The sequence below is a fragment of the Pithys albifrons genome, chromosome 6 (genome assembly GCF_047495875.1).
Source record: "Pithys albifrons albifrons isolate INPA30051 chromosome 6, PitAlb_v1, whole genome shotgun sequence".
Classification (NCBI taxonomy): Eukaryota; Metazoa; Chordata; class Aves; order Passeriformes; family Thamnophilidae; genus Pithys; species Pithys albifrons.
This window is the reverse complement of record NC_092463.1, coordinates 48562891-48589802: the sequence shown is the minus strand read 5'-3', so window position 1 is coordinate 48589802 and position 26912 is coordinate 48562891. Positions and strand designations below refer to the sequence as shown.

Genomic DNA, 26912 nt, shown 5'->3' with positions numbered 1-26912 from the left:
GCATCTTCATTCAGAAGATCCTCTAGTCTGAGTTTTAAACCTACTGTATAACGTCAAGATAGAGGCTTTTCTTGACCACAGGAGCCCAGCTGGCAGTGCAAACAGCACTGGTAAAACCATTTCTGTGTCAGCAGTAGCAGTTGTACTATAGCAGCCCCCGGGGACCTCGACAATGGCAAGAATCACTGTCCTACCTGTACAGTGCATGAACAGGTCCTTGGCAGCCAAAACCTTACAGCCTAAATACATTAACTAGACAATTACCTCCATTCTACAGGTTGTGAAGTGAGATAATTTAAATGATGTGATAGGCACCTTACTGTAAGACCTTCCAGAACAATAAAGAAGGAATCAGGTGAGTTGTCCCTTGTTCATTTTTGTAACATTTTTTAGGTGTTGTAGTCCATCATTAGCACACATTAGACCCAAGAAAAAAACATCAGAAAGCAGAGGGGATATTCTGAAAACATGTGTAATTTAAGTTTGGTAATTCAGGAACAGGTATTTCAGAATATGTGGACACGCAATATGGAAGACAAGTCATTCTATTCCAGTATAAAATGTCAGCACCAGAAGAGTAACAGGTTTATTGGAATAGCTTATTCTGCAAAATCTGCTCTGATCCACTTTGCTGTAAAGAAAAAGTTTTGATAATGCTGATCCATTTTTAAAAGGAAAGTGGACCAAAAGCTCTTACTCTCTGCCCTTTGCCTTTGGGTTTCTGTAGAAGAAAATACTGGCTGAGAATGCAACTGGTTTCCACTACAGGAGCTCTAACTTCCTGCTGTAGAGACGCTGAATCATTTGAAACCTCCAAGAGAAAAACTATTTACTTTCTGAAGAGCATATAACTAAAAGAAAACTCATCCTACAGTACTTCGGGCACCCAGAGCTCACCTTCCATAAACCTTCTCAAACTTTATTACTAGTTCACTTTTCCCTCCTGACCCTATTCCTACAGGAAAGCTGTCCCAGAACCCTACTGATATGGCTAAAATGCTTCTTCTAGTTTCTAGCCTACTTTCCCACAAGGGTATTTGACATACATTTGATTTTTGCCAATATCTTCCTTTCGTTTAAGTAATCCTTCTCTCCCTGGTAATTACCTCTAATGAATATGTAGATGACTGGTACAACCTTTCTTAGACATCATCTGTGTAGACTAACTGAAGCCCTTTTAGGCCATACTATTCAGACAGGCTCTCTCAAATGCTGATCACCTTATACTCATTCTTTCTTTGATTTCATCTTTCATGAATATGAGTGGTCAGAAATATCATGACCAGCAGCTTGGATCAACTTTTGCAGCTTAATGAAAGAAAAACATGGATTCCTTTATTTTAAAGCATGTTCAGTAAAACAGGCTCAGTAAATGAGAGTGGTCAAGGGCATTCCAGTAACCACCTTTGAAACTATGTAATACATGGTGAGTGTTAGCAATATTCCACTAAGACATTAAATAAAATCTTCTTTCCATAAATGAATCATATACAAAGGAAAGTAATACCTATTTCTTAAGGCTTGAAAGGGCCAGCAATAATAGTTCTGAGTACCCTCTCCTCCATTAATCTTCTCAAGCTCTAACACCAAAGTGAATGATGACAGCTAAACGTGAATCCTAGTTCTGTTTTTGTTGATCTTTTTAACAGATGGACTGGGGAAGGTGTGGGTGTGCTGTGAAATGGCAATTACTGCAGGGAGGGAAATGCAGTTGGATGTAAAGGAAGACATACAGATAAAAAAAAGAGAACAAAGCAGAGAGGGGAAGTAAAAAATGAAAGACAAAAATTCTGGTGACCTTACATTTCACTATATTTTCTGCTGAATTCACCAGTGAAATACTGAGCAAATGATTAGTAATGGTAGCGGCTACATCTGTACTTATTGTATACAAACCGCAGTTTTGCTCAGATCTTTGTATAAATATGAAATTGATTCAAGTGAGGTATTTTCTTGGAGTAGAGGCTTCCAAATAAACCCATATTTACCCCCTTTTTCACAGGACACAGCTAAAATAGAATTCAGGTCTCTCCTCAAAATGAACTCTCCATTGCCAGCTCCTGTGCAGTAAACAAAGAGCTCCCTTCTGCCTGGCGATCGAAGCAAGTGGCTCACTAACAGCATGGAGGTGTGACAGCGGCAGGGACAGCAAAGCGTGACACCCTCAAATAATGAAAATAACACTGCAGCTAATAACACAGAGCTGACGTTCTTTACTCCCAGCTCTCAGCTCTTGAATATGTATTATTTCAAATTCTTATTCATAATTCACAGGTTAGTGCTGGCCAATAACTATCTGATCTGAGGTTTTAACTCCCCAAGGAAGTAAAAGGTTAATTTTGATCAAGAAAAGGAGGGGGATGGGTGTCACTTCAGAACCTTGATTTACCTTAACTGCTTTCTCTCCTCTGCGTGTACATTCTCTGCTATTTTGCACAACTCAAAACATTTAGGGTCTTCCTCTGGTCTATGGGAAAACTCAGATCAGTGTGAAGAGGGATCTAATATTTGACAATCTACTTCCTCGCATACTTAGACTATTGGCACTAATAACAACAAAACAGCAGAAAAGCTGATACGTTTACATCATAGAAAAGAAGTTAAGGTTGTGGTGACTTTCTTGGCCATGAAGAAGAGCTGTCTCATGTCTCATGGTATAGCCCTAACCTCTGCAGTGGTTTTTCTACAAAAAACCCTGGGAATATGCTATTTCTTTCTTTAAAAGTCTGTTTTAAAACCATATTTTAAAATGTTTATTTTTCTCAATCAGTGCTGTTAATGTACTGCAAATGTGATGACTACTGGGTTTGCAAAGGCAGCAATACTAGCAATAACATGAAGAACTTTTCACCTATGTCACCAAAGAGAGCATGATCTGGTTTCATAACAAATGAAAGAAAAACCCAGCTGTCAGATAATACAGTAAAGAGAGTTGTGAAGGGAGTCTCAGTTCAATTCTTAGCAGACAGGTGTCTGCATCCCAAAAGCACCATCACAGCTGGCACAGACTGATGCTGTTCTTAGCAATCTCAGCAGAGAGGCCAACCAGTGATCTGAGAATTTATTTATAAATATTTTAGCAGACTGAAGAACCAGGAGGAGTTTTAAATTTACATTTCTTTATACATACTCCCACTCAGAATCTGTGAGCTTAGTAAATCTGTATAAAATCATCACCATGGCCTGACAATAGGATTTACAAGGGCAATGTACCCATAAAGGCAGACGCCTCCACTGACAAGCAGGCAATCTTAGTTTCCAGAATTATTTTACTTGCTAATTTTTTAAATTCCCTAAAACATTAACACAGTGTTAATGAAGGATAGAATCACTACACAGTCCTCACCCTTGCAGGGCCTCTGTTGTAGTGATGAGATGTATCCCAAATGCAGACTCAGTGCCAGGAGTTCAACACTGTGGGCTTAATAGTGCTCAGGACCACAGGGCACAAGATGAAAAAGCAGACTGGCAGACACTTGCTCTGCAGGCTGCTAGAGGACAATGCAGCTTGCATGGCATGATGTGAGAAGCCAATACTTCTGTCAGAAATGTAAGAAAATCATACTCTTGAACAGCAAAGCTTCAAATAACAGTCCTAACAGTTGTGACCTTCATACAGTTCTATCACACTCCCAACAAACTGTTGTATCAGCTGGAAGAACTAGACTACTCAGGGGGACTCCAAAATGTGCTAATGGGTTAGTACCTTTGTGAGAGGATCTGAGGAATTTCTTCTAAATGTCCATTGTTACATATGAAACGGAATTATGAGACTAAAGAAGAAACACAAAGGCAATCTGTCCTCATGACTCAAAAGAGAAGGTAGCTAACTTCTTTCTAAAGACTCCAACAACTCTACTCATTCTTTGCTCAGGGGGAAACACAAAGGAATGGCAGTAAATCAACAAGTTACCTTAGTTGTTCAACTATAACTGCAACAAGGGAAGAAATGAAGCCTTGCTCATAGGATCAGCATCAAATACACTCTTACCGTGAGACGTTTCGAGGCATCCACTTCAATCATCCCCCGCAAAAGGTTCTGACAGTCGGGTGGGATAAAATGTGGCATGTGGAACACTCCACGTTTCACCTTCTCCAGCAGCTGCCGCAAGTTGTCGTCATCAAAAGGCAGGGCACCCTGCAGAGATGTGACAGAGTGGTCAGTGGGAGAGAATTGGAGAGGGGCAAAGGAGAAAAATCAGGATAAACATAGAGAGAGAATGGAAATCAGTAAGTCACCTCCTAATGAATTATTATAATAAGTGAAAAAACATTTTATCCATTGAAAATAAAAAATTCTTAGTGCTGCTGTGTTTTCTCTAACACAGAAACAAAAATGAGGTTTTTTTATTAGACTTTTAATTAGAAAATGACTACCACTATAAAATAAAATACAAAATATGAAATTGCCTTTTCAGGCAAATTCACCAAAGATGCATGGATTCACTTAAATTCAGCTCAAGCTTTTGATCTGCTGGTATTCCTCCTGGGCATACTTTCATAGCAGCAATGTTTACCGTCTCCTTATTTTTAATCTTCCTGAGACACATTTATTGCAGACATTGAAAAGGAGATGAACAGCTTTTGAGAGACTTTCAGTAAAGAACATGTTCTTTCTGATGGAGCACTGAAATGACACAGTTGAAAGAAACCTCAACCATTAGCCTTTGGAAGCAGCAGACATTCTACCTGTTTCATATACTCTATCCAGTTCCCATGCTGTGGTCAGGTCATCAGTTCCTATTGCTTCCCTACTGTAGCTCACTTACATGAATGGCTTGAGGTTTTTTCAGCTGAAACTACATTGTGAATAGATCATCAGCTTGCCACAAAAAGCAGTAAAAGACCTATCCTTGCTGCAAGGACAAAAAGGAAAAAGGGAAGTTGAAATCTTTAGGATAACTGCACTGACTGAAGCTGATACCCTTTTATAGTAAGTCTGCACCTTCCTAGATATTCTCACTTCCTTCTTTCAGTGCCTAATTCTAGTAGGTGTCGAGCTTCCTTGATTTCCAGGATGGTTTGTGGGAAGCTGCAAGCTGTCAGCTGCTGTGATAATGAAGTTTTAAGTTGTCAGTTCTGGCACTGCTCTTACTACAGTGAGTAGTGCATCTGTAAAAGCAATCCTGTGTCTATGGTTTAGGGAGACCAACAGCTCCATTTACAGCAGCCTCAGGAAGTCACCAGATGGAAACCACTACAGGGCACTATTTACTAGTGTTTGTTCATTCAAGCAGCCTTGAAGGGAGAGCCTCCCTGTATGCTGTAACCAACCTACTGAGTTACCTACATTTTTCCTAACCATTCCAGACTTAGAGGAAAATCAATTCTGATAGTTCAGTATTTTGGCTAACACAATTTAAGCCATGATGAAGTCAGAAACAATGCTTTGTGGCATTTCCTGAAGGTAACACCTACACCTCTTTTATTACTACCATCTGCTATTATAGCCTGAGACTTTTTGTAGGGTTCATCCTGACATAATTAACTGGAGAGCTCTATACTCTCCATCAACAATAGACTTACTTCAATCATTTTTCAGGTTCATGTGTGTATGTAGGAGCAGATGAAGATGCAGGAGCAGAGACACTAAATTTTGACAGAGAATCGGAGAATCTCCCTGAAAATGAAAAGCCCACTCCTACAAATCCTAACCATCTTGACACATGCTCTCTTCTCTTCTTACGAATTCAAGAAGTTATAGTAAGAGCTTATTATACAGTACTATTTTATCAGCCATGAAAGTAGCTGTTCAGTAAAAGATGACTGGGTGATACCAAGTGTGACAGTTAAAATTCTTCCCATGCAACATCAAGATAAAAAATTTAAAACTTCAGAAATGTCAGTGAATTGTAATGACTAAAAAGAAAAAAAAAGACTAGTTAAGGCTAATTAAAGGATCATACTTGGATTATTTCAAGGTATCTTGATTCGGGCCATTAGAAAGAATCGACATACTTTTTGAAACAAAAATAGTTTAAAATTTTAAAGGATTTTAAACAAAAATAATATGCATAATCTATCTCTGATTTTACATTGTACAAGTGCTTTAGTCAAAATAAAACATTTAAGTGAAGTAATTAGGTTTACTGATAAAAGTATAAGAACAATTTAAAATAAATATAAGTACAGTTTTACTTCGGGCTTGTTACTTTTATAATTATAGATGAGCAGCTGAACTATTACAAATATAAAACACTTACCATGCACATAAAACCTATATTCATACAGATTATTCTATCTGCATGTCGTATATACTTATATTAAAGTAAAATGTATTTTCTTACATTATACTACAGAAATTGATAACAAATGCCTAGCCTATCTGCCTTCAACTGGACATCTAATTGTTGTATGTTTAGGAGCATTATAATAGCACTGCAAATCAGAAAAAAATCGAGAGAATTGAAACTTTGATCTAGAGAAGGGTAAGTTCCAAGATACCATATTTTGAACACTAAAAGTATTACTGAGCCAGATGGAAACTAATTTAAACCCTGTACTACTGGCTCAGTTTTATATTCTCAAGTGTACCAAATTAAGATGTAGCTCACTGCTTGCACAAAACAAAGTTACGGCACTAAAACCTTCTCTTGAAAAAACATTGCAGTTAATGTATGCCTATATATACCTACTGAAACAAATACATACATACAGCAGAAAAACACTAATGCAAACCCAGCCATTATTTTGATCGTGTAAAGGAGGACTCATTTGACGCTCTGTATCCTGAAGTTGTAACACAAGAAAGAACATTTATGGAGGCAAGTTTTTGATGCCTGTCTGTGCTCTCCTGTGCAGGGCAGCAACGTTTCAAAGAAGCAGTGAAATATTCCTCATGCTTTTCCTTTGGGGCTGATGTTGAAATAAGAGGAAACGATGCCACTGAGAGATACAAAAATAGGGGATCTAAAAAAAAACATCTGTACATGATGTCAATAGGATTGCCGTTAAATACAGCAGCATTTTCAGATTTTCTTTTCTTTTTAAAGGCTAGTGCAAGGAAGATGACTCACCACTAGCAACGCAAATAAAATGACTCCACAGCTCCAGACGTCTGCTTTCCTTCCATCATATTTTTCTCCCTGCGCAGCAATGACACAGAAGTTCAAAAGACTGATCACTAGTAAATGAATTAATTATCCTTGAAGAACAAGAGAGGGGAGAATGGGAAACCCCACATTTCAATTCAGCCACTTGTTTCACAAGGCGACCTTCCCAACCAGGAGGCCATTACACAGCCCACTAATTGAATTTTTGTGAACATCAGTTTACAATCATCTCTGGGATCTATAAGAAAAGGCTCAGAAGTAAGGAGCAGGGCAGGAATGGTTGACAACTCAGAAATTATCAAACCTGGCATTTTAAACAGTGTCAGAGGTGCATTAAGGACATCAAGAAGGTGTTTTCAGGGAGCTTGTCACCAGCCACATTATTTGTGAACTCATATTATTGTCTGGATAATCTCTTCTCTATGCTTTCTGCTTGACTTTACGTTAAAGACCTGCTTTAGAAGAGGGCCATCTTAGCCATCAAAATCTTGGATACTTATTTTCAGAGGACAAAGGGAGAGCAGCGGGAAAGAATAAATTCTATTATTTAGTGGAAACCAACAACACTGACAGTCAATCCCAGCTCTTCTACTGAAATGACAGCTACATCAGAGACAGGAAAACAGAGGGGACTACATCCCTTGGGTCAAAATATCAAATTAAATGAGGCTCCTGTATTTCTGTCTAATCACATGATACAAAGGGTACTGTGAGAAAAACACACAATTATTTCCCTCATGCAATTAATGTGGCTTGATTCAGGGCTCAGCCAAACAAACAAAACTGCAGTTACATTCCTTGAATCCTTTCCATGCTGTCTGCCTTAGGTTGATTTCTTGTATAGAGGGTCTATCTGTGTACTTGCAAGGAGACATTTGAAAAAAATACATTTATAAACACTGATGTTAACCAACTTACCCGGATGACTTCAGGACAAGCATAATGCGGTGATCTGAAATACAAAATACAGTCAAATGAGCACGTTACAGTCTGGTATTTATGGTTATGTGCATGTCTATTTTGTTTAGCAGCATCATGACTGGCTTGCTTGTGCAGAATACAAGTGTGCACACCAGCATGTTTGCTTTACCACAATGAGAACACATTTCTAACAAATTCAGAAAATGGTTAAGAATTAGCATAACTTAAAATTCTACAGCCCTACTATGAATTTCTTAAAAGCAAGGAATGAACAGAAGACCAGGCCTATTCTGTGACTATATAGAATTCCATTCCTCTAATCCCACTCTTTAACTAGGCCTTACATCTGATTATAAGGAAGGCCCACACTGCATGGTCTTTTACAGGAAAAAAGACAGAACAGTATTTTCAGACCAAAAACATGCATCCCAAAACCATCTCTTGTACTTCTTCTGCTGAGATGACTCTCAGTTACTGCAGTGGTCACAAAAGCTGCCAATACATGATTTCGACATGTCTATTTTTTTTTCTCTTAGAGAACTAAAATGAAGGGACAGTAGCACTATTACCTAGTGAGTTAATATATTCTTTTCACATCCTTCTACCCATATGTCTTTGGTTTGATTCCTGGCTGAGAAGAATTAATTACTTCAACTTGCCAGGTAATAATTTTAATTCCTAAAGATTATAGCCACGGCTATTTATTTTATAGCTTTCATTAAAGTAACTTGACAAGTAAAAGGGATGCAAACTGTCTGAAACCTGTGTGCAAATCATGCTATTGTTTATACTGACATCTCCCAGCAGTCCCTGAGATTGTCTTCATTTGTGCATGTGTTTCTTGTGACAAATGCAATCATGGCTGGGCAATACCTGTCTCACAAAGTAATGAGCCAAACAGACGTACAGCGAGGTTAGCTTTGTGCTAGGATGCTGTATTAATGCCCAGTGAGACAGCACATTAATTGAATTTCCATGCACACTACACTTATCTTATGGCAAAGTATCATCCCATGGGCATGGAATGCCCTAATCTCGTATCACAGCTTTTGGCAGAGGATAACAATAAACTCAGGGTACACTTGGGACTGCAGCTACCTTGACAGCAAAGCTTATGTGAGGAGACAGAAATGCAGCTGATCCTTCACAAACCTTAGGTAGGGTGGAATTCAGAAATTTAGTATAATATTTAATACACCCCTATTCCCTGCCTCCTGGACTCCCATTTGAGAGGTGGGGTATTCCAAGGTATTCTAACACGGTCTGCTCTGCTCAGTAGTGTCTTAGTTTGGATTACATTTTAAAAAAACCTTGGTTTAAGAGTCAAAATAGATAACAAAAACCAGAGTTTTCCCTCAGCGAGCTCGCTAGAGTTGGTCATTGGGAGACCAGAAAGAATGGACTTGTGTCTAGTGCACAGGACAGACTACCTGGGCTCACTTGGTAGTTCTGCCACTGACAGCCATGTGAACATGGACAAGGTTACTTAACATTTTTAAAAGCAGCAGCTGGCCATAGTTTGAAAAAGGAGGTCAGAGCCTCACCATGAATCTCCTCTTTTTACTAAAGCAAAAGCAATGCCAGCACAGATTTCACACCTCACAGGAGTTTTTATGAGTTCACCAGGATTTGTGTGAGGCTTTAACAGTTTGGGACAAAAACTTCCATAGTAACAAAGAGTTTGGTGGCAACCATAATGAAATAAAGCTAAAGCAGTCAGTAATGATAATAAAATCATTGCTTCTTGACTAAGCAGGGATCGATTTGAGAGACTTGCAGCATATTGCTGGTCACTACTGGAGAGAAAGTGAGGCCCAGAGCAAGACTCTGAATTGCTTAATGTTATGTACATTTCCCAAACCTCCAAAATATTATGTTTCCTGCGAATTTGCTTCTTTATAGCCAACCAACAGCTGCACTATACCTGTTCTTTTCAACACCCTGAAGTCTTCACCACTAACAGTCACGTCCCTGTACTAATGTATGATTTTGCAAGCTTTTAGAAGAAAAGTTAATTTTATCTTGTGAGAATGCTTGACTAGTGATACTGTCTTTTTCTCATATCATAAAGGTGGTGTATAGTGTACAGGCTATCCTTAAGGCACACACAAATCAGAAGGAGCAGCACTAGAACTGGGACTTCAGTTGTCAGCAGTCCTGGAGGAACAGTGAAGGAGGGCAGTGTGAGAACTGTAGGGAACATAGTAATGCAACAATTATATGGAAAAAAGACAGGGTAACAAAAGGAGTTCAGTATATCAGTGATACTTGCTCAAGTATCTAACATCTTCTATATAACTGAGTCACATTAGGTTTATTGGAAAACATATGGGGGGGTAAAAGGAGTGAAGACACAATTTCGGTAACAGCTCCATTCCTGTCATGTAGCATGTCTGAGTTTCTCACTCTTGCATGCATTTTGGCTTCTGTCAGGTATGGCTGTCTTTCCATGTGAGTCATGAAGACACACAGTACACTAAATGGCTACTACAGGGAGTACCTGCGGCTAAGCTAGAAACTTAAGCCAGACTTCTCAAAGCCTGAATGGAACCATGTCCAGTTCAGCAACACCCTTCAGCACAATACTTTTGGGATGGCCACAACACAGGGGTGCACTGAGAGAGTCAGTATCTCAATTTGCAGAGTATTCCTGAGTTTTTATTTATATATTATGACTCCAAAAAAGATTTCAGAACCCTTAATTGTGGGTGCTGAGCAATGCAACCACCTTGAGAACTTCTTGTGCTAAAATCCTTGAAAAGAAGAATGTAAATGTTGTGAAGAACTCAAGATAGGTATGTATTTATTTATATGTCCTACTAGGTAAATGGTCTTAAAACATTTACCTTCCTGAGGTCTGCTGAAGTGCAGTGCAATCTGCCATGTATCTTAAAAGGCATAACTGAAATTCTGAAAAAAATAGGAGACTGGGTGGAGAAAATGTTATAATAAATTCTTTGAAGAAGATGGACTGATTTGACCATTCAACAGCTGCATTGCAACTGCCCAGAGAGCACAGGTTTCTGACACTGCCATTCTGAATGCTTGCCAGCACACACTAGCTAGATATCTGCAGCATTATCTTGGCTAACAGCTTTAAAAGGGATCCTCCAGTCAGCTAGAACCCATAAAAAACTCATTTCTATGCTACCAATCACAGAGAACTTCAACTGCTGTAAAGGCAAAACCCAAATTTTATCAAAAATCTATTTATCTTTCTACAGAGTCATGAATATTTCTTTGGCTCTTATGACTAATTATTCAATATAGATGTGTCAAGAGCAACATTCCCTGCCTCTTCCCCTAGGCCAACTCCTCATCACTCTGCTAGATCTTTGTGCAGCAAAAGCCACAATCTGCCCTTGATAACAAATAAGTATATTGCTCAGCAAGATCAAGAAACAGTTGCTGCCTGTGGATATTGCTGCAAAAAAAAGCAGCGATGTTGGCAGTGTTTATTTCCAGGCTGATGTGGATTTTCCAAGGCTAGTCTGCCTGGGGCAGGAAGGGCTCTCTGAATGGTCATTCACAGCTGTGACTCTAGGACACAGGATCTTAGGGGACCTTAGCAAGGCATTTACATGGGATTTAGACCAGAGGAAATAAGAAAGAGTGCAATGATGGAATCCAGGACAGCTCTGGACAGTTGTCAGGCATTTAGAATGAAATGTATATATCATTGCTATATCTATATTGAATTTCATCTGAGAAACCAGAAAAGTAGTTCTTGATCTGTGCACATCAAGATATTGTGCACCTACAGTAGATCTGAGACAACCAGGGCCATATCTTCAGTGCAGATGTGATGTGCCTTTGAGTTACAGGTCTCATATAGGTGAGAGAGACGTGCACTGTGCACACAAAAATCAACTGTGCATGTAAGGTTTATCTGGGAATACAGATAAATTGGCAAATAATGCTTTGCCAAAGAAGCAGTTGGTTCATCAAGAAGGACAGGGAAAGATGTGTGATCCTACTCCATAGGGTGACAAATCATGTGTTACACTGCCTGATAGGTTCCCAAGGCCCATCAAAGATGTCCCACCAAAGGACGCATGCCTTGGTCCTTTGGTTCCATGCCTCAAGATGGTACTATTTGGAGAAGGAGAAAAGCTTCTTTGAGTGCCATTCTTTAGGCCTCACAGACATAGGTAGAATTTCTGCATACAGGGAGGAACAAGAGGTCTCCTTTCCTTTGTTTTTCTTATGCATTAAGTTGCCTTGATGCAAGAGGTTGTAGAGCTGCACTGAAGTCCTCTCACGTCCAGTTATTTTTGCTGTTGCTTGATGCTTGTTGTTCCTTCTTTCCCCCCTGTTAATCACCATCTCCAAGCAGACTTTCAGAGGCAGAAGTTACTCACTAGAGCAAAGAGCTGCCTGTGCTTTTCCCCCATGCTGGGTAGCAAAGGGCTGAGATGAAGGGGAACACCAGAGGAGCAGCAAAATAGACAAAGGGAATTCAGGAGGAAGACACTGGCATTCAATGTAGAGAAAGCAGCCACAGATTACACAGAAGAGAAAGACAGGGAGAGACTGATGAAGCATTCCAGTAGCAGTGGGTAGTTAAGGCTGTAGTAAAAGCAGTAGCTGTAGGTAAGGCTGTAATTAAGGTAGTTAAGACTGAAAGCTATTTTGCCATTAAAGCTTCAACTCAGTCATTTAGCTTTATATTAGAAAACTCAGCATCTAGCCCTCAGCCATTTTACAGTTGTTTACTTTCTGAGTCCAATTACATTTTGGGGAATCTGCAAATTGGTTCATTAATTAATACATCAGTTCAAATTATTAAGACTTGAAACCTTTAAAAGATCCCAGTTTAAAAAAGTAACCAGACCTTTACATTAAAAGGGCATAAAGAGTGCAAAGTTAAGTATTCAGAAGTTAAGAACTGCTAAAATAAAGGTTGAAGAGTACGTCAACCTCAGGTAAGTCAGGTGGGATGTGTTGCTGTGTCCAGCGCCTCTGTTTTGCTTGTGGTCAAAGCTGAAAGGTCTGTAGCAATGTGAGGGAACTTCAGTGTCAACAAGGGCAAGTTTGCAAGCATGGCAGCTTACTGTCATACTGGAGAGTCAAACTCTGCCAGAAAGCCCTTCTGTGAAAGAAAATGAACAGGTAGGTGCCTTAAACTGAGACACTCACAGGTAATTACAAGTTGCAGGTTCACAAGTTTTCAGAATCACAGGGTCACACATCTGAAGTTTGATTTACAGTATTTATAAGCACGTGGAGCAGCAGCTGCAGTTGGTAGGCACTTTGCTCTCCAAGTAAAGGACTCTTATCAAGCACCAAGTATTCTGAGATATGGGGCCCCAGAGTATCCAGTTATATACACAAAACGTGTTTACAATTTTGAGTTTCATTTTGAAGAATCATGTCCTCATATAAATGGAGATAACCAGATCAATGTGGTGAACATAATGCAAAAACAGTGTAATTAATATTTGCAAACCTAAGACACTGTGATGAAATCCTACCTACCATTCATAGTAAGGCTTGAATGCAGTGAGCAGAAGTTATGAATGCACCCATAAAGGAATGATGAGGAAAACCCAAACATTAGACCGGTATTTACTCATAAAAACATGCCATCCAATCATCAAATGAGGCATAGATTTGTTGGAAAAAACCTGTACAAACTCATAACTCATGGGCATATCCAAACGTGCACAGGCTAAGTTAATGCTATACTGCCAATTTGAAGAAAAGCACATCTTAAGTTTTCAGGACCTGATTTTGAAGACTTAAAGCTCTTTTATCATACCTTGGGGTATATTATAGTTGGGGCTGGTACCAATGGTTACTAATCAGGTTGTCTGATATTTCCCTTTATAATCCTCATTTTCAGTTCCCTACAACTTGCTACAAGTTTTCTTGCTTTTCACCTGTCTCAGACTGGTTTCATGTTTTTGTTTGCATGCATGTTGTGTATGGGCTGAAGCATTTCCACTATCTAATTTACATGTTTTTTTCCACTAAAAAAAGAAAAAACCAAGAAAAATTTCTAGTATCCTCGATTGCAAAGGGAAAACTTGAGTATTTATTTGCATTCTCTAGAAGAATTGATTCAAACTGCCACTAGAAAACTGCAGTTTGCATTTAGTAGCAGAAATGCTCTAGAGCATCAGGATCAAAATTCCACCTGCACTGGTAACACTTCACAGAATAACTTTTTAATCTGAAACTGATACTATGAGCTGCTGTGGCTGGGGTTATCACAAGGGACCAAACTTCAAAACTACCTGATCACTAAACTAACAAAGTAGATCTAGAACTGACAGCAACTGACTTGGACAACCAGGGAAGGGAAACTAGTGCTAGAACCTAATGGAAAAGAGAAAATAATCTAGGATTTGAGGCCAAACATGGAGCAGAAATGCCTGGGAGAAGTCAGCAAGACTACAATACAAATCATGAAGGAGATGAGAATGGAGCGCTGAGAATGGAAGCCCTTGATGAGATAGGGCAAAAAATACTAATTCTGGCATTTCCAAATTCAAGAGCTTAAATTTGCAACCCTAACAATAACTGGACAGGGGACACTTGCATATGTTTTAGACATATGTACACATTTTATTATAAGGGGTAAAGAATACATGAAGCATCATGCCTTGTCATTAAAATCAGAAGTGGTGCTTGGACACTGAGGTGTATTTCTCCCCTGAATTATCTGCTCACCACAGATGCACTGATACACCAAATACGGATGTGAGGGAAGCGGGAACTAGATGATCTCTGCTAGCATTTCTAACAAACACACAGTGCATTGGATGCTCCAAATACCTTGAGCTCAAAAAGAGGCAGTAATCAGTCCAGTAATGAGGATTTCATCACTGCGTCTTAGGTTTGCAAATATTAATTATACTGTTTTCATATTACATTCGCCACATTGATCTGGTTATCTCCACATGTGCCTTTGAAAGATCCAGTCAATCTGTGGGTCAGCAAAGTGTTGCTAGGAATTTCTAGGGACACCTGAGAGCAGAAGAATTGACTGTGCTGGGATTGCAAGTTGCTGTTCTCCTCCATTATGCCACCAACAGCGACAAGGCTTTCTCTTGCTCACAGTGAAATCACAGTCAGCATTGCTTTTCCCATATGCAATAATTTCAGAAAGAAATTCTTTAGAGAGCAAGTAATCAGGCATTGGAATGGCCTGCCCAGAGAGGTGGTGGACTCACCACCCCTGGAGGTTTTAAGATCAGACTGGATGTGGCACTAGTAATCAAAGTGGGGTTGGATCAAGTGTTGGACTTGATGACCTCAGAGGTCTCTTCCAACCCAGCTCATTCTATGATCTCTCTGAATCAGGGGGTTCTTTTGGAGACACCAGTATGGGGGAACTGTAGCATACAGTCAGTTAACTGGGGGGCTGTCAGCAGTGGTATCAGGCTCCCTACTGACTGACTCTGCTGAGGGCAGGTCTGGTGCTGGAGCAAGTTACGTTTACATGCCAGCTCTGTCCTAGGTCTTGGGATAGAGAGGCTGGGAGATGAGCAGCACAGAGACTAGCACTGCTGCAAGTTCTCTGTCACCCAGTAGCTTTCACCAGCCTTCACCCAGTAGTGTTTTGAAGTTGTGAAGAGTGAAACTGAGAGAACTGAAGAGATGGCAAAAACTTAGTTTGCCAGGTTTCTGTAAAGAGCAATGGTGAATTCTGAAGGATCTTTACAAACTCCTAGGAATTGTAACACAACACTATCCTCTTTTAATCCTTCATTTTAGCCATAAGCCATCTCAGTTCAAGAAAAGGGAACAAGGTCTAGGGAATGCATCAACTCTTCCTACTTTTCCAAGACTCCTACAGAAATCACTGCATTTTATGTTTCAGAGCAACTTAGGTACTTCAGTGACTTGCTACGATGGAGAACTGAAGCAGGGAAAGGCAATGCATCTTGTCCTAGACCACCCTGAATGCCTTCAGCAGGGAGAGAGAGATCAAGCTCAGATAACCTGGGTCTCAGTCCAGTGGTTTAACCATAAGGCACTCACTCTTCTTACCTATTGACAATTCAGGATGGATTTGACAACATCTACAATTCTGAACACTGCAAGGCAGTACATTGTGAAGAATAGCTATGAAAGAGACAGGGGAGTGTCTCTGCATGCCACTGCCTGGAAGGGTAAAGAGGAAGAAGAGCTGAAGAGAACTAAAATACTAGAAGCAGCAGCCTATCACATCTTTCTCTTCCTTCCTTGTCTGCTGTTAGTTGACAGACCTTCCCTGCTCCTAAAGGAATGCAGAGACTTACTGTTAATTTGGTATTTCAAGTACCATCTCTCCATAAGGCTGCCTTGCTGTGCAGTTTCTGCCATAAATAGAGTAAGTCCTGCAGACCCTACATAGATCCCCACTTCCCCTCAAGGGTCTAAATGCATATTTGAAACTATGGCTTACTCCTCTGTGCTGCGTATATACAGGATTTTCTCAACATATATTTCCATTAATTGGGATTTATTACAATGAAGACCCAATGTGCAGTCTGTCAAGTGAGAAATTATGTCAATGAAACAGCAAGTCCATCCTTACCTCTCTCTCCTATACAAACACAACTAGATTGAACTTTTACTGTTTTGTCCAGGGAGTCATCAGTGCTACAGAAAACCATGCAGACCTAAGGAGTAACTCCCAGAAAACAGCAACTCTGAGGCACCGACTCTGAGACATCTTACTTCAGGCTACATGAGGCTACTTTTCATGAGGCCAATCAAGGCTCTCTGGTGACCTATAGACTACCCAAACTTTGGACTAAACTTAGCAGTTCACTTGTGACAGCAAAGAATGTTTGACTGCAGTCTAATCGCTCCGCTGAACTGACAAAGTTAGCTGTATCACATGGCTCAAACCCATCTGAGCCTCCCACTCTGACTGACAGAAATACCTGGAGACTCCTTGTGTGACTTTCAGTGGAAATGTTGCAGTTTCATCTCATTATCAGTGTTCACAGTACAGATAAAGCCATTCTCAAAATTAACTTCTGGGTGCATGGAGGAACATCTCATTACAGCTCAGTATCTCAGTCATGATTCACTCTGGTTTGTTCCATTTCATGCTGGCTGAAAGTACCAACTACAACAATAGGTAAAACTGTTGCCTTGAAAAGCTCTAAGCTTGGTTACTGCATGTGCTCCAAGGAAAAGGGAGTCATAACTGGATTACCTTTCCCTGTGAACAGTGTGGCAATATTGTTGTATATTCCTTCCTTCCTTCCTCCCTTCACCCCATCCAGAGAGATCACAAGACACCAGTATCAGCCATGCTGGGCTCCATGCCAGGAGAATTAATGAAGTGGTGTAATAGCTCACACAGAGGCCTAGTGATTGGCAACACACTTAAAATGCATCTGCAAGGCAGGAGATCGTAGCGTTGCTGCTGTGTTCTGTTCATTACAGGCACATCTCTTCCGTTCCATTGATTTCTTTATTAGTGCATTTTAAGGCCACAATGTGGGGGTGGATCTGCTTGAAGCATGGAGGTTTGAATTCCAGCACAGTTTATGGAAAGGAAGCCTCCCTTTGAGACTCCAGATCTGGATGACAGAGCTCAGTGCTAACAAGAACAGGAACCCTACCGAGAGGTTCCCGAGGAGTTTGAAAAATCCTACAGGGCAATTGAGACTGGGTTGTGAAAGGGAACAACTTTATCTAAAGAGGCTTTGTGGTAACTGCAGGGAGGACTTCATTCCAGAGCCCCATCCAACCTGACCTTGAATGTTTCCAGTGATGGGGCATGCACCACCTCTATGGGAAATCTGTTTCAGTGCTCACTCTCTGTGAACAAAAAATTCTTCTTTATATACAATCTACATCGACCCTTTTTTAGTTTAAAACCATTACCCTTTGCTGTACCACAACAGGTCCTTCTAAAAAGCCTTGTCCCCATCTTTTTTATAGGTCCCTTTCCAGTACTGAAAGGTAGCAATAAGGTCTCTCGAGAACCTTCTCTTCTGCAGGCTGAACAACCCCAACTCTCTCTCCGTTTGTCCTCATAGAAGAGGTGTTACAGTCCTCCAATCACCTTCTTGGCCTCCTCCGGAGAAGCTCTAACAGGTTGACATACTTCTTGTGCTGAGGACCCTCTAAAGCTGGATGTAGTGCTCCAACTGGGGGTCTCACTAGAGCAAAGGGGCAGCATCACCTCCCTCAGCCTGCTGGCCATGATTTTTTTGATGTAGTCCAGGACAGGGTTGGCTTTTTGGGCTGTGAGTGCACATTGCTGGGTCATGTCCAGCCTTTCATTCCCCAGTACTCCCAAGTCCTTCTTAGCAGGAGTGCTCTGAATCTTTTCATCCCTCAGTGTGTATTGAAGATACCTGGTATTTCCCTGACCCAGGTGCACTTGGCCTTGCCATCACAGCTCCTTGTTTTTCACCTGTGCTGTTAAGAGCTCAAATCTTGACTAGATGTGGACAGGAAAAATGGGTGGGTCCCAGTATACTCATCAACCAGCACTCTATCTTATCATGACCTTCATATAACTTTGCTCTCCATTATTCATGACTTGGAAAGCTGGGCCATACAGCCTGGGACTGAGAGGCAGTGATGGGCTGTAGAGAAAACCCCAGTGGCTACATTTCTACCCCAGACTGTCTTGGCCTAGAGCAGAGACTGAAAACGCATGGACTGTAAACAGCTGAAGATAGGGCTTGGCTGAAGTCATCGGCTTCACACTGCCAAAGGCCATGAAGAGTCAGTCTGTATGCGAGGAAGTAGAAATCTGCTGGTACTGTTTGGTTGCTGAGCTTGCTGTTGTAACAAATTCAGACATAGCTAAAAGCTGGCATAGAGGTACAAGGCTGCAGCAGCTCCAGCAGCTGCTGCCCCTGCTCCAGCTCACAGCTGCAGCCTCCTGCACAGCAAACAGGGCACCAAGCCACAGTATTGGAAGTAGGGGGCATGATCCAGTGGTGCCCTTAGGGACAATGGTGACAAGAGGGCTTTTCCCCTGAGAGCATGTCCTGTCCCTGGCCAGGCACTTGGGCTTTGCTCAGCTGTTTGCCTTGCTGCTGGCTCCCTTGCAAAGTCCTACAAAGCTTTCGCTGGCAACTGAATTGCCATGGAAATGTCTTTCGATTGCTCCTGCAATATTCATCCAAGCAGTCTCCTTTGTATCTGCATTCATGCCCTGCTTGTAATTGCAAAGGACTGCACTTCCTCCCTGTCAATCCTTGATGTGAGCTTAAATGAAGCAGTGTGGAGCATGAACATGAAGAGGTGCATGCAAGCAGCCAGCCTAATCAGGACACGCAAATTCCATTTAAGAACCTCTAGATTCATTTATTTTTTAACACCCTAATATTTTCAAAGTCTCTTCTTCACACAGTCAACACTGTGCCACCATTAAAACCTCTACTTTGGACTTCCAGAGAGCAGATTTTGGCCTATTCAAAAAACTGATTCAGAGCATACCCTGGGAAACAACCCTTAAAGGCAAGGGGGTCCAGGAGGGATGGACATGTTTTAAGAAGGAAATTTTGAATGCACAGCAACAGGCTATACCAGTGTGCCGAAAGGCCAGCCGGAGGGGAAGATGGTTAAATAGGGAGATTCTGAAAGAAATCAGGGATAAAAAGAAAGTTTACAGACTATGGAAAGAAGGGTTGGCTACTTACAAAGAATTTACAGATAGAGCTAGGTCATGCAGGAAAAAAATTAGGGAAAGAAAAGTGGAATTTGAAGTAAATTTGGCTATTTCAGTTAGGGATAACAAAAAGTCCTTTTATAAATACATTAATAACAAAAGGAGGGGCAAGGAAAACCTCCATTCTCTGTTGGACTTGGAGGGAAATACAGTTAAGGAAGATGAGGAGAAGGCTGAGGTACTTAACACCTACTTTGCCTCAGTTTTCACCAGTAAGACAGGTGGCCCTCAAGACAACTGGCCTCTGGAGCTGGTAGACAGGAAGAGGGAGCTGAATAGCCCTCCTGTATTCCAGGAGGATATAGTTACTGACTTACTGAGCCAGCTGGATCCTAACAAGTCTATGGGACCAGAGGGGATCCATCCCAGGGTGATGAGGGAGCTGGCAGGAGAGCTTGCCAAACTGCTCTCCATCATCTTCCAACAGTCCTGGCTCTCTGGGGAGGTCCCAGAGGACTGGAGGTTGGCGAATGTCACCCCAATCCACAAAAAGGGCTGCAAGCAGGACCCTGGCAACTACAAGCCTGTCAGCCTGATCTCCGTGCCTGGCAGGGTTATGGAGCAGTTCATCCTGAGTGCAATCACACAGCACCTTCAGGGTGGACAAGGGATTAGACCCAGCCAGCATGGGTTTAGGAGGGGCAGGTCCTGTCTGACCAACCTGATCTCTTTTTACGATCAAGTGACCCACCTGGTGGATGAGGGGAAGGCTGTGGATGTGGTCTATCTGGACTTGAGCAAGGCCTTTGACACTGTCTCCCATAATATACTCCTGGAAAAGCTGGTAGCCCATGGCCTGGACAAGTGTACCCTCTCCTGGATTAAGAGCTGGCTGGAGGGTCAGGCCCAGAGAGTGCTGGTGAACGGAGCTGCATCCAGTTGGCGGCCAGTCACCAGTGGTGTTCCCCAGGGGTCTGTGTTGGGTCCAGTCCTGTTTAACATCTTTATTGATGATTTAGATGAGGGGATTGAGTCCATCATCAGCAAATTTGCTGATGACACCAAGCTGGGAGGGAGTGTCGACCTGCTGGAAGGCAGGAGGGCTCTGGATAGACTTGAGAGAGGGGCTGATTCCAATGGGATGAGGTTCAATAAGGCCAAGTGCCGGGTCCTGCACTTTGGCCACAACAACCCCCTGCAACGCTAGGGGCTGGGCACAGAGTGGCTGGAGAGCAGCCAGGCAGAAAGGGACCTTGGGGTACTAACTGACAAGAAGCTCAACATGAGGCAACAGTGTGCCCAGGTGGCCAAGAAGGCCAATGGGATCCTGTCCTGTATCAAAAATAGCGTGGCCAGCAGGACCAGGGCAGTGATCCTTCCCCTGTACTCTGCGTTGGTGAGGCCACACCTTGAGTACTGTGTTCAGTTCTGGGCCCCTCAGTTCAGAAAGGATATTGAGGTGCTGGAGCAAGTCCAGAGAAGAACAACAAGGCTGGTGAAGGGACTGGAGCACAAGTCCTATGGGGAGAGGCTGAGGGAGCTGGGGTTGTTTAGCCTGGAGAAGAGGAGGCTCAGAGGTGACCTCATCACTGTCTAGAACTACCTGAAGGGAAGTTCTAGCCAGGTGGGGGCTGGTCTCTTCTCCCAGGCACTCAGCAATAAAACAAGGGGGCACGGGCTTAAGCTCTGTCAGGGGAAATTTAAGTTGGATATCAGAAAAAAATTCCTTACAGAGAGAGTAATCAGGCATTGGAATGGGCTGACCAGAGAGGTGTTGGATTCACCATCCCTAGAGATTTTTAAAAGCAGATTGGACGTGGCGCTGAGTGCCATGATCTAGTAAATGGACTAGAGTTGGACCAAGGGTTGGACTCGATGATCTTGGAGGTCTTTTCCAACCCAATCGATTCTATGATTCTATGAACACTACTGCTTTCAGTTCCCAAAAATTATATGGCCAGTGAATGCAAACATATACCAGCATATGGAGATGAATCCAAACCTGAAAGCCTTGATTTTTATATCTGTATGTGACACCTACAGTGGCCTGCTTTTCACTGCACAGCACTTAACCCCCTTTTTTTTAGCTCTCTTATACACTATGTGCATCATATAAATTTATTATCTTGCTGGGAAATGCCAACGCAGTATGTAGGTCTGCAGGTCTTTCCTGACCTTTACTACAGACAACTTCTATGTCTGAAATCTATCACTCATATTTGCACTATCCTTTGAGACACTCACCCACAACTGGTTTCTAACAAGCTGTCCCCAACCTGCAGTGATGCCATCCCAAAGTCTGCTATCCGAATGTTGTTCTTTTCATCCAGCAGTAGGTTTTCTGGTTTCAAGTCCCTGTGGCTGTAAAAAGAGGATCAACATGTGAGTTAAATTATCCACAACAGCTTTCTCACTCTGAAACTTGTTCTTTATCCAGAATAGCATCCAACCTGTTATATTTTAATTGATTTAATTTTATTTCCTGTCCCAGGTGGGAGAACACACATATTCAAGATCCAGCCTTTGCAGTGTTCTAGACTGTATCCCAGATGCCCACTCCTGATGAACACAATGCCTGCAGCTCCCTGACAAGAAATGAATATCCTCAACTTCCAGTGGTACCAACAAGGTATGAGGGAGAAACTGAGGGAAATAGGTGGAAGAGAACTTCAGCTTGTATTTAGGGCTGATATACTCTATGATATGCCAGCTCCTTAAGGCAGGAGGCAACACCATCAATATAACCTGTCAGCAACAAGAAACAAAATGTGTAATATTTAGAGAAGAAAACATCATTGCTGTAAATGCTACCACAAACAGTCCCTATCAGGAGTTGTTTACATACACATATGGCTTTGAAATAATTTTGGGTAATTTGTTTTGATGGAGAAATCCCTTCAACACAGCACTGCTTATAACTAAGGGTGTCAGCAGTGGGAAGGGAGAGGATTCCCTCCTTTCCATCAAAGCTTTATTCTCTTATTATTTGGTAATATGGGAAAAGGCAGACAGTCTCAATCTTCAGGATTGCTCTAAATCACAAGTCTCATATATTGACCAATTTATTAATCTCCATTAATCACAGTCAACAACACTGTGCCCCCATGTCTCCTTTTTAGTACTCGGGTGCTTTTGTACAACTATTACATTCACTTGATTTTATATCCAAAGACAAAGATCCTGCACAAAATTTGTGAGGACTTTGCTTTTTGTTTCTTTTTATTTACAACTCTTGAAAAGTCACAAAGATGAGGGAAGCACTTTGGGTAGACCGAAGAAAAAGCTCTTTTCTTGTTTTTGCTTATGAATAGGCAAAATGAGTCTTTGATGTCTTGCTAATAAAAGGTCCAAACAGGAGCACTTAAACAGGCAGAACAGACCAGCTTTGGTGGCCAGTTGGAACATAGACTTGTGAGAAAGGGACAGCCACAACATGTGTAAGTGACAGGCAAACATCACTCATTTGCATATATGCTTCACTGAAGGCAGTTACCCTGACCAGAAACTGAACTCTGCAAAAGAACCAGCGCCAGAATAGTCAAGTGACACCCATCATAGAAGGCAGCCTTATCTTCATGCCATTTCCTTTTCACTTTTAAAGACATTCATCCAGTGCTCATGCATGCAAGTGAAATTCCACCTCTATACCAGTATAAAAAAGGACAGTCACTACCCGCTCAGGGAAACAGGAGCAGCATAACAATGTCTTGGAAATCAGATCCTCTGATCTGAAGAGAAGACTGGAATGATCAGTTAGAGACAACTTATAAATAATGCGGGTCAATTCTATGTAAAACCAGAGCACGCTGTAATAGGACACTTGGGGACTGTAACAATAATTTCCAAAGGAAATTTCCAACAAAAAAGTGCGTATTCATAGCAGTTACTGGTCATTTACCTTATCACTGAGACCTATGACTCCTTCCCTCTCATATTTTAAAATTTAGTCTCTGATCTTGCATAAGCATGATAAACCTTGAGTGTTAAAATGGCCTTGTTAACCATGGGCAAACAATCCTGCAGATAATGGTGCATCATGATTCAGACTTGACATACTTTCATCTGAAAATCCAAATGGTGCTTTACCCATAGAAATCCCAGTTTCAAGGTAATTGGAGACAGAAGACGTATTAGTTTTTAACAAGATAGTCATAAATAGTTGGCAAAAATGCAGGAGATGAGTGACAAGGAAAGGTTTCAGAGGCAGTGAATAACTAGTTAATGGCCTGGAAAGGAATCCCTTAATGCCATCAATAAGGACAGCAGTTCTGGACAAAGGCAAAATCCTCAACATCTGCCAAAGTTTAACATGGTCCAGCTCCAGCAGTGAAATGGAGTGACAGGCCCACAGTTCTAAGCCAAGCTAGGAAAGCTGGACACTAATGAGACAATAGTGTGTGATTTAATCTTTCCTCCAGCAAACATCCTGGACAGTTCTCATCTTACAAAGGCTTTCATTGATAGGGTACTGAAGAGCAACTGGGGCAATGTGCTGAATTTTACCTGTCTGAGGACCAGTGCTCAGGGGCCAGTAATAGTTCCCTGTAAATTGAGAACTGCTTGTTTGATGCTATGAAACAAGAAAACCTCCCACAGCTCAAGCTCAGTGTGTCTCCTTCTACTGTACATAGTTTTTCCATGACTACAGTTGTTTTCTGGTGTTGGCAGCTGCTCCTGGCTGACTGCTGAATTGATACATGCTATAGAAGTTGAGGGTGCTGCTGCCCATGTTTGTTCCACTGTTTGTGCACTACATGATCTGATCTGATTCACATATATACTCAGTCTGTAGCAGGCATACTGCTGACATGTGACTTTTGTAGCTAAAAACTGAAATCCTTTGCTTATGCTAAAATTGTGCACCTTAGAAAGAAGAGAGAAAATACGTAGGAGTGATGAAGGTGGAGCACGACCCAAGCACAGGATGGTCACAAGAGTTTCTCCAGCCTGAATGCATGCTCACAACAAAACAACTTATTTCAGGAAAACGGTGCAGCCAAAGGAAATGCAAAAATGCTCCCTTTCCATGACTCAAAGCTTCCAGCCTTGGCAGATCTGCTACAGGCCCCGGCAGGAGCACAGTGTATGTGAACTTTGAACCAGTCCCAGTCCCAGACCACTGAGAGGCAGTGAAAGGGAAAGGATGATGCCTTTGAAAATGAGCTCAATATTCACTATTGGATAGGGGTCTCCTTCTCCCCCTTTCAACCTGTCTTCCCATCACCTGGGATCCACAACACAGTTTTAGGCCTGGGTTTTTAGGGGCAATCAAGTGGGAAAATGAGGTTCCCATAAAGTGGCATATATATTATGGGGGTTTTTACGACAGCCACTGCAAGAAAGAGAGGAAAAAAGGAGTGCCACCGTCCACATTGCAAACATGGAGTAGGCTTCACCTCACTGCATTGTGCAATGCTTTTCCACAAAGGATCAGTCTACATAGGATGATCGACATCTTCAGGCAGAAATGCTGACCTATCTCCCAGAAAGCATTTTGAAAACCTTAAGTTGGGATCTTGGGATTTGTGGGACTGGGATAGTATGTGTGAAAAAAGCCCTGGAGTAGCAACAGACTTTAGGGTGGTTTTTTACTCTTCCTCCAGACATTCGTAAAAATAAAGCCAGGAAAACCATCAGCTCTTTACTGTAAAAATTATCACTTCACTGAGAAGAGACAAAAGTCTTGACTCTGTTGAGAAACATTACATTTATTGCCATCTGGGCCTTAAAATACAAGAACTGTCATACAGCAGTTTTGTATCACTCTGACCCTTCTCCATGCTTTTTTCAATACAGTCTCTAATGCCTAGTATGGCTGGTTAGCATAGAATTTCATGGCAGCCTAAGCATGTTTTTCATATTTTGGCAGCCCGGTTCTCAGAGATCAGGGTGCCAGTGGGATCAAGCAGTACTTGCACATTCCACCACAAGAGAATTGTATTTCATTGTATGCCCCAATGAAAATTTTCTTCTAGCTGAAACATTTCTCTGATATCCATCTTTGGACCACTTTGAATTTGTCAAGGCAGCATCCTGGGGATAGAAGTCAGGCCAGGAGTTTGCACCAGAGTGGCAGAACCAGCATCACTGCCACTGGGAAAGAGACTTCCTCTCTGCATTTGCATATTTCATCTTTGTATTGTCAGTTTTTCAAATGCCAGAGGGAAGGAAGAGGAACATATGGGAATAGGGAAGTCTTGTTATAATTTACCTAAGAGACCAGCAGCCTGGACTGCCTAACGCATCCACATTTGAAAAGAATTCTCTTTGCCAAAATGAAACAAAACAAAACAAAACAAAAATCCCACTGTATGTGGTAATTACTTGGCATTAATGGAACAGTGTAGAGTAAATGCATCTAATTTGGTCCCATTCCAGCTGATCTTTCTGGCTCTCCATGTCTTATATGACCGCATCAACTCCTCTCTCTGCAGGTGAACAGAGGCCTCATTACCCTTTCATTGTTCTAAAGGCTCTAAAGCTGTAGGGGCTTTGTCACATGACTGGAAAACCATAAGAGAAGAAAGGAGCTTCTTTATGGACCAACACAGCAAACTCTCCAACTGAGCCTTGCATATGCTGAGAAAGAATATGACCAAGAAATGCAGCACTGCAAAGGAAGTCAGTGTAATGCTGATCTGTAGTGGCCACAGACTCCCAGAGTTTCTCAACCAAGACAGCAGCACAAGAAGTTGGCCTCAGGAGCCAGCATCCTGCAGGCTTTGGAAGAGAGAGTGTGAGTGAAAGGGAGTCACTAAACAAGGCATGAAAATGCACCATTCTTGGAGGTGGTGCATAGGAAATGAAAGGCACATATATGCATTAACATGTTTCAGCTTCCCACTTGCACAATGGCCATGTGTGCTTTCTAGTCACTGCCAGAGATGATATTCTGAAAGCTCCTCTAGTTCCCTCTGTTGCCTTTCTAGTCTATCCTTCCTGTTCTGGAAATATCCCCATATCTGTAGTGAAGCTATTGAAGCATACATAAAAACCAGAAGTAAAGCACTTTGCCTGTCAGCCAGGGCTGGCAGAACAATTTTGGTGTGGGGACAGTCTCTAGATATTGTATTCAAAGGAGTTTGTCACCTGGCAAGAGATGACGAACTAAGCCATTATTTTAAGGTGATTTTTGAGCTGAAATGTTCATATCAGTTTCTATGACAACTCATTGCAGCTCACAGATTTCTAACCCAAGAAACCTCCTAATTGGAGTAGTTGCAGGTCATTTGTACTAATCAAATTGTTGACTACTTTGCAAATGCTTTTCTTACTGACCCCAAACTCCCTGTAAGGCCAGACCACAGAATAATTGTTCTGCACTATGCCTCTTAAAGTGCCTAATGTGATGCAAATAATTT

The 26912-nt window shown here is 41.6% G+C and overlaps 1 protein-coding gene across 8 annotated transcripts in view; it reads right to left on the bottom strand.

Annotated features, from left to right (window-relative positions):
- BRSK2 (BR serine/threonine kinase 2) overlaps window positions 1-26912 on the bottom strand; it is a 320507-nt gene that overhangs the window by 64644 nt on the left and 228951 nt on the right. For all 8 annotated transcript variants that reach the window (XM_071558782.1, XM_071558784.1, XM_071558789.1 and 5 more), the window contains exons 5-8: window positions 21796-21912; window positions 7971-8004; window positions 7017-7085; window positions 3992-4138 (exon numbers count right to left, since the gene is read on the bottom strand). In XM_071558782.1, coding sequence (XP_071414883.1) covers window positions 3992-4138; window positions 7017-7085; window positions 7971-8004; window positions 21796-21912 — 367 coding nt within the window. The remainder of the gene's footprint in view (window positions 1-3991; window positions 4139-7016; window positions 7086-7970; window positions 8005-21795; window positions 21913-26912) is intronic.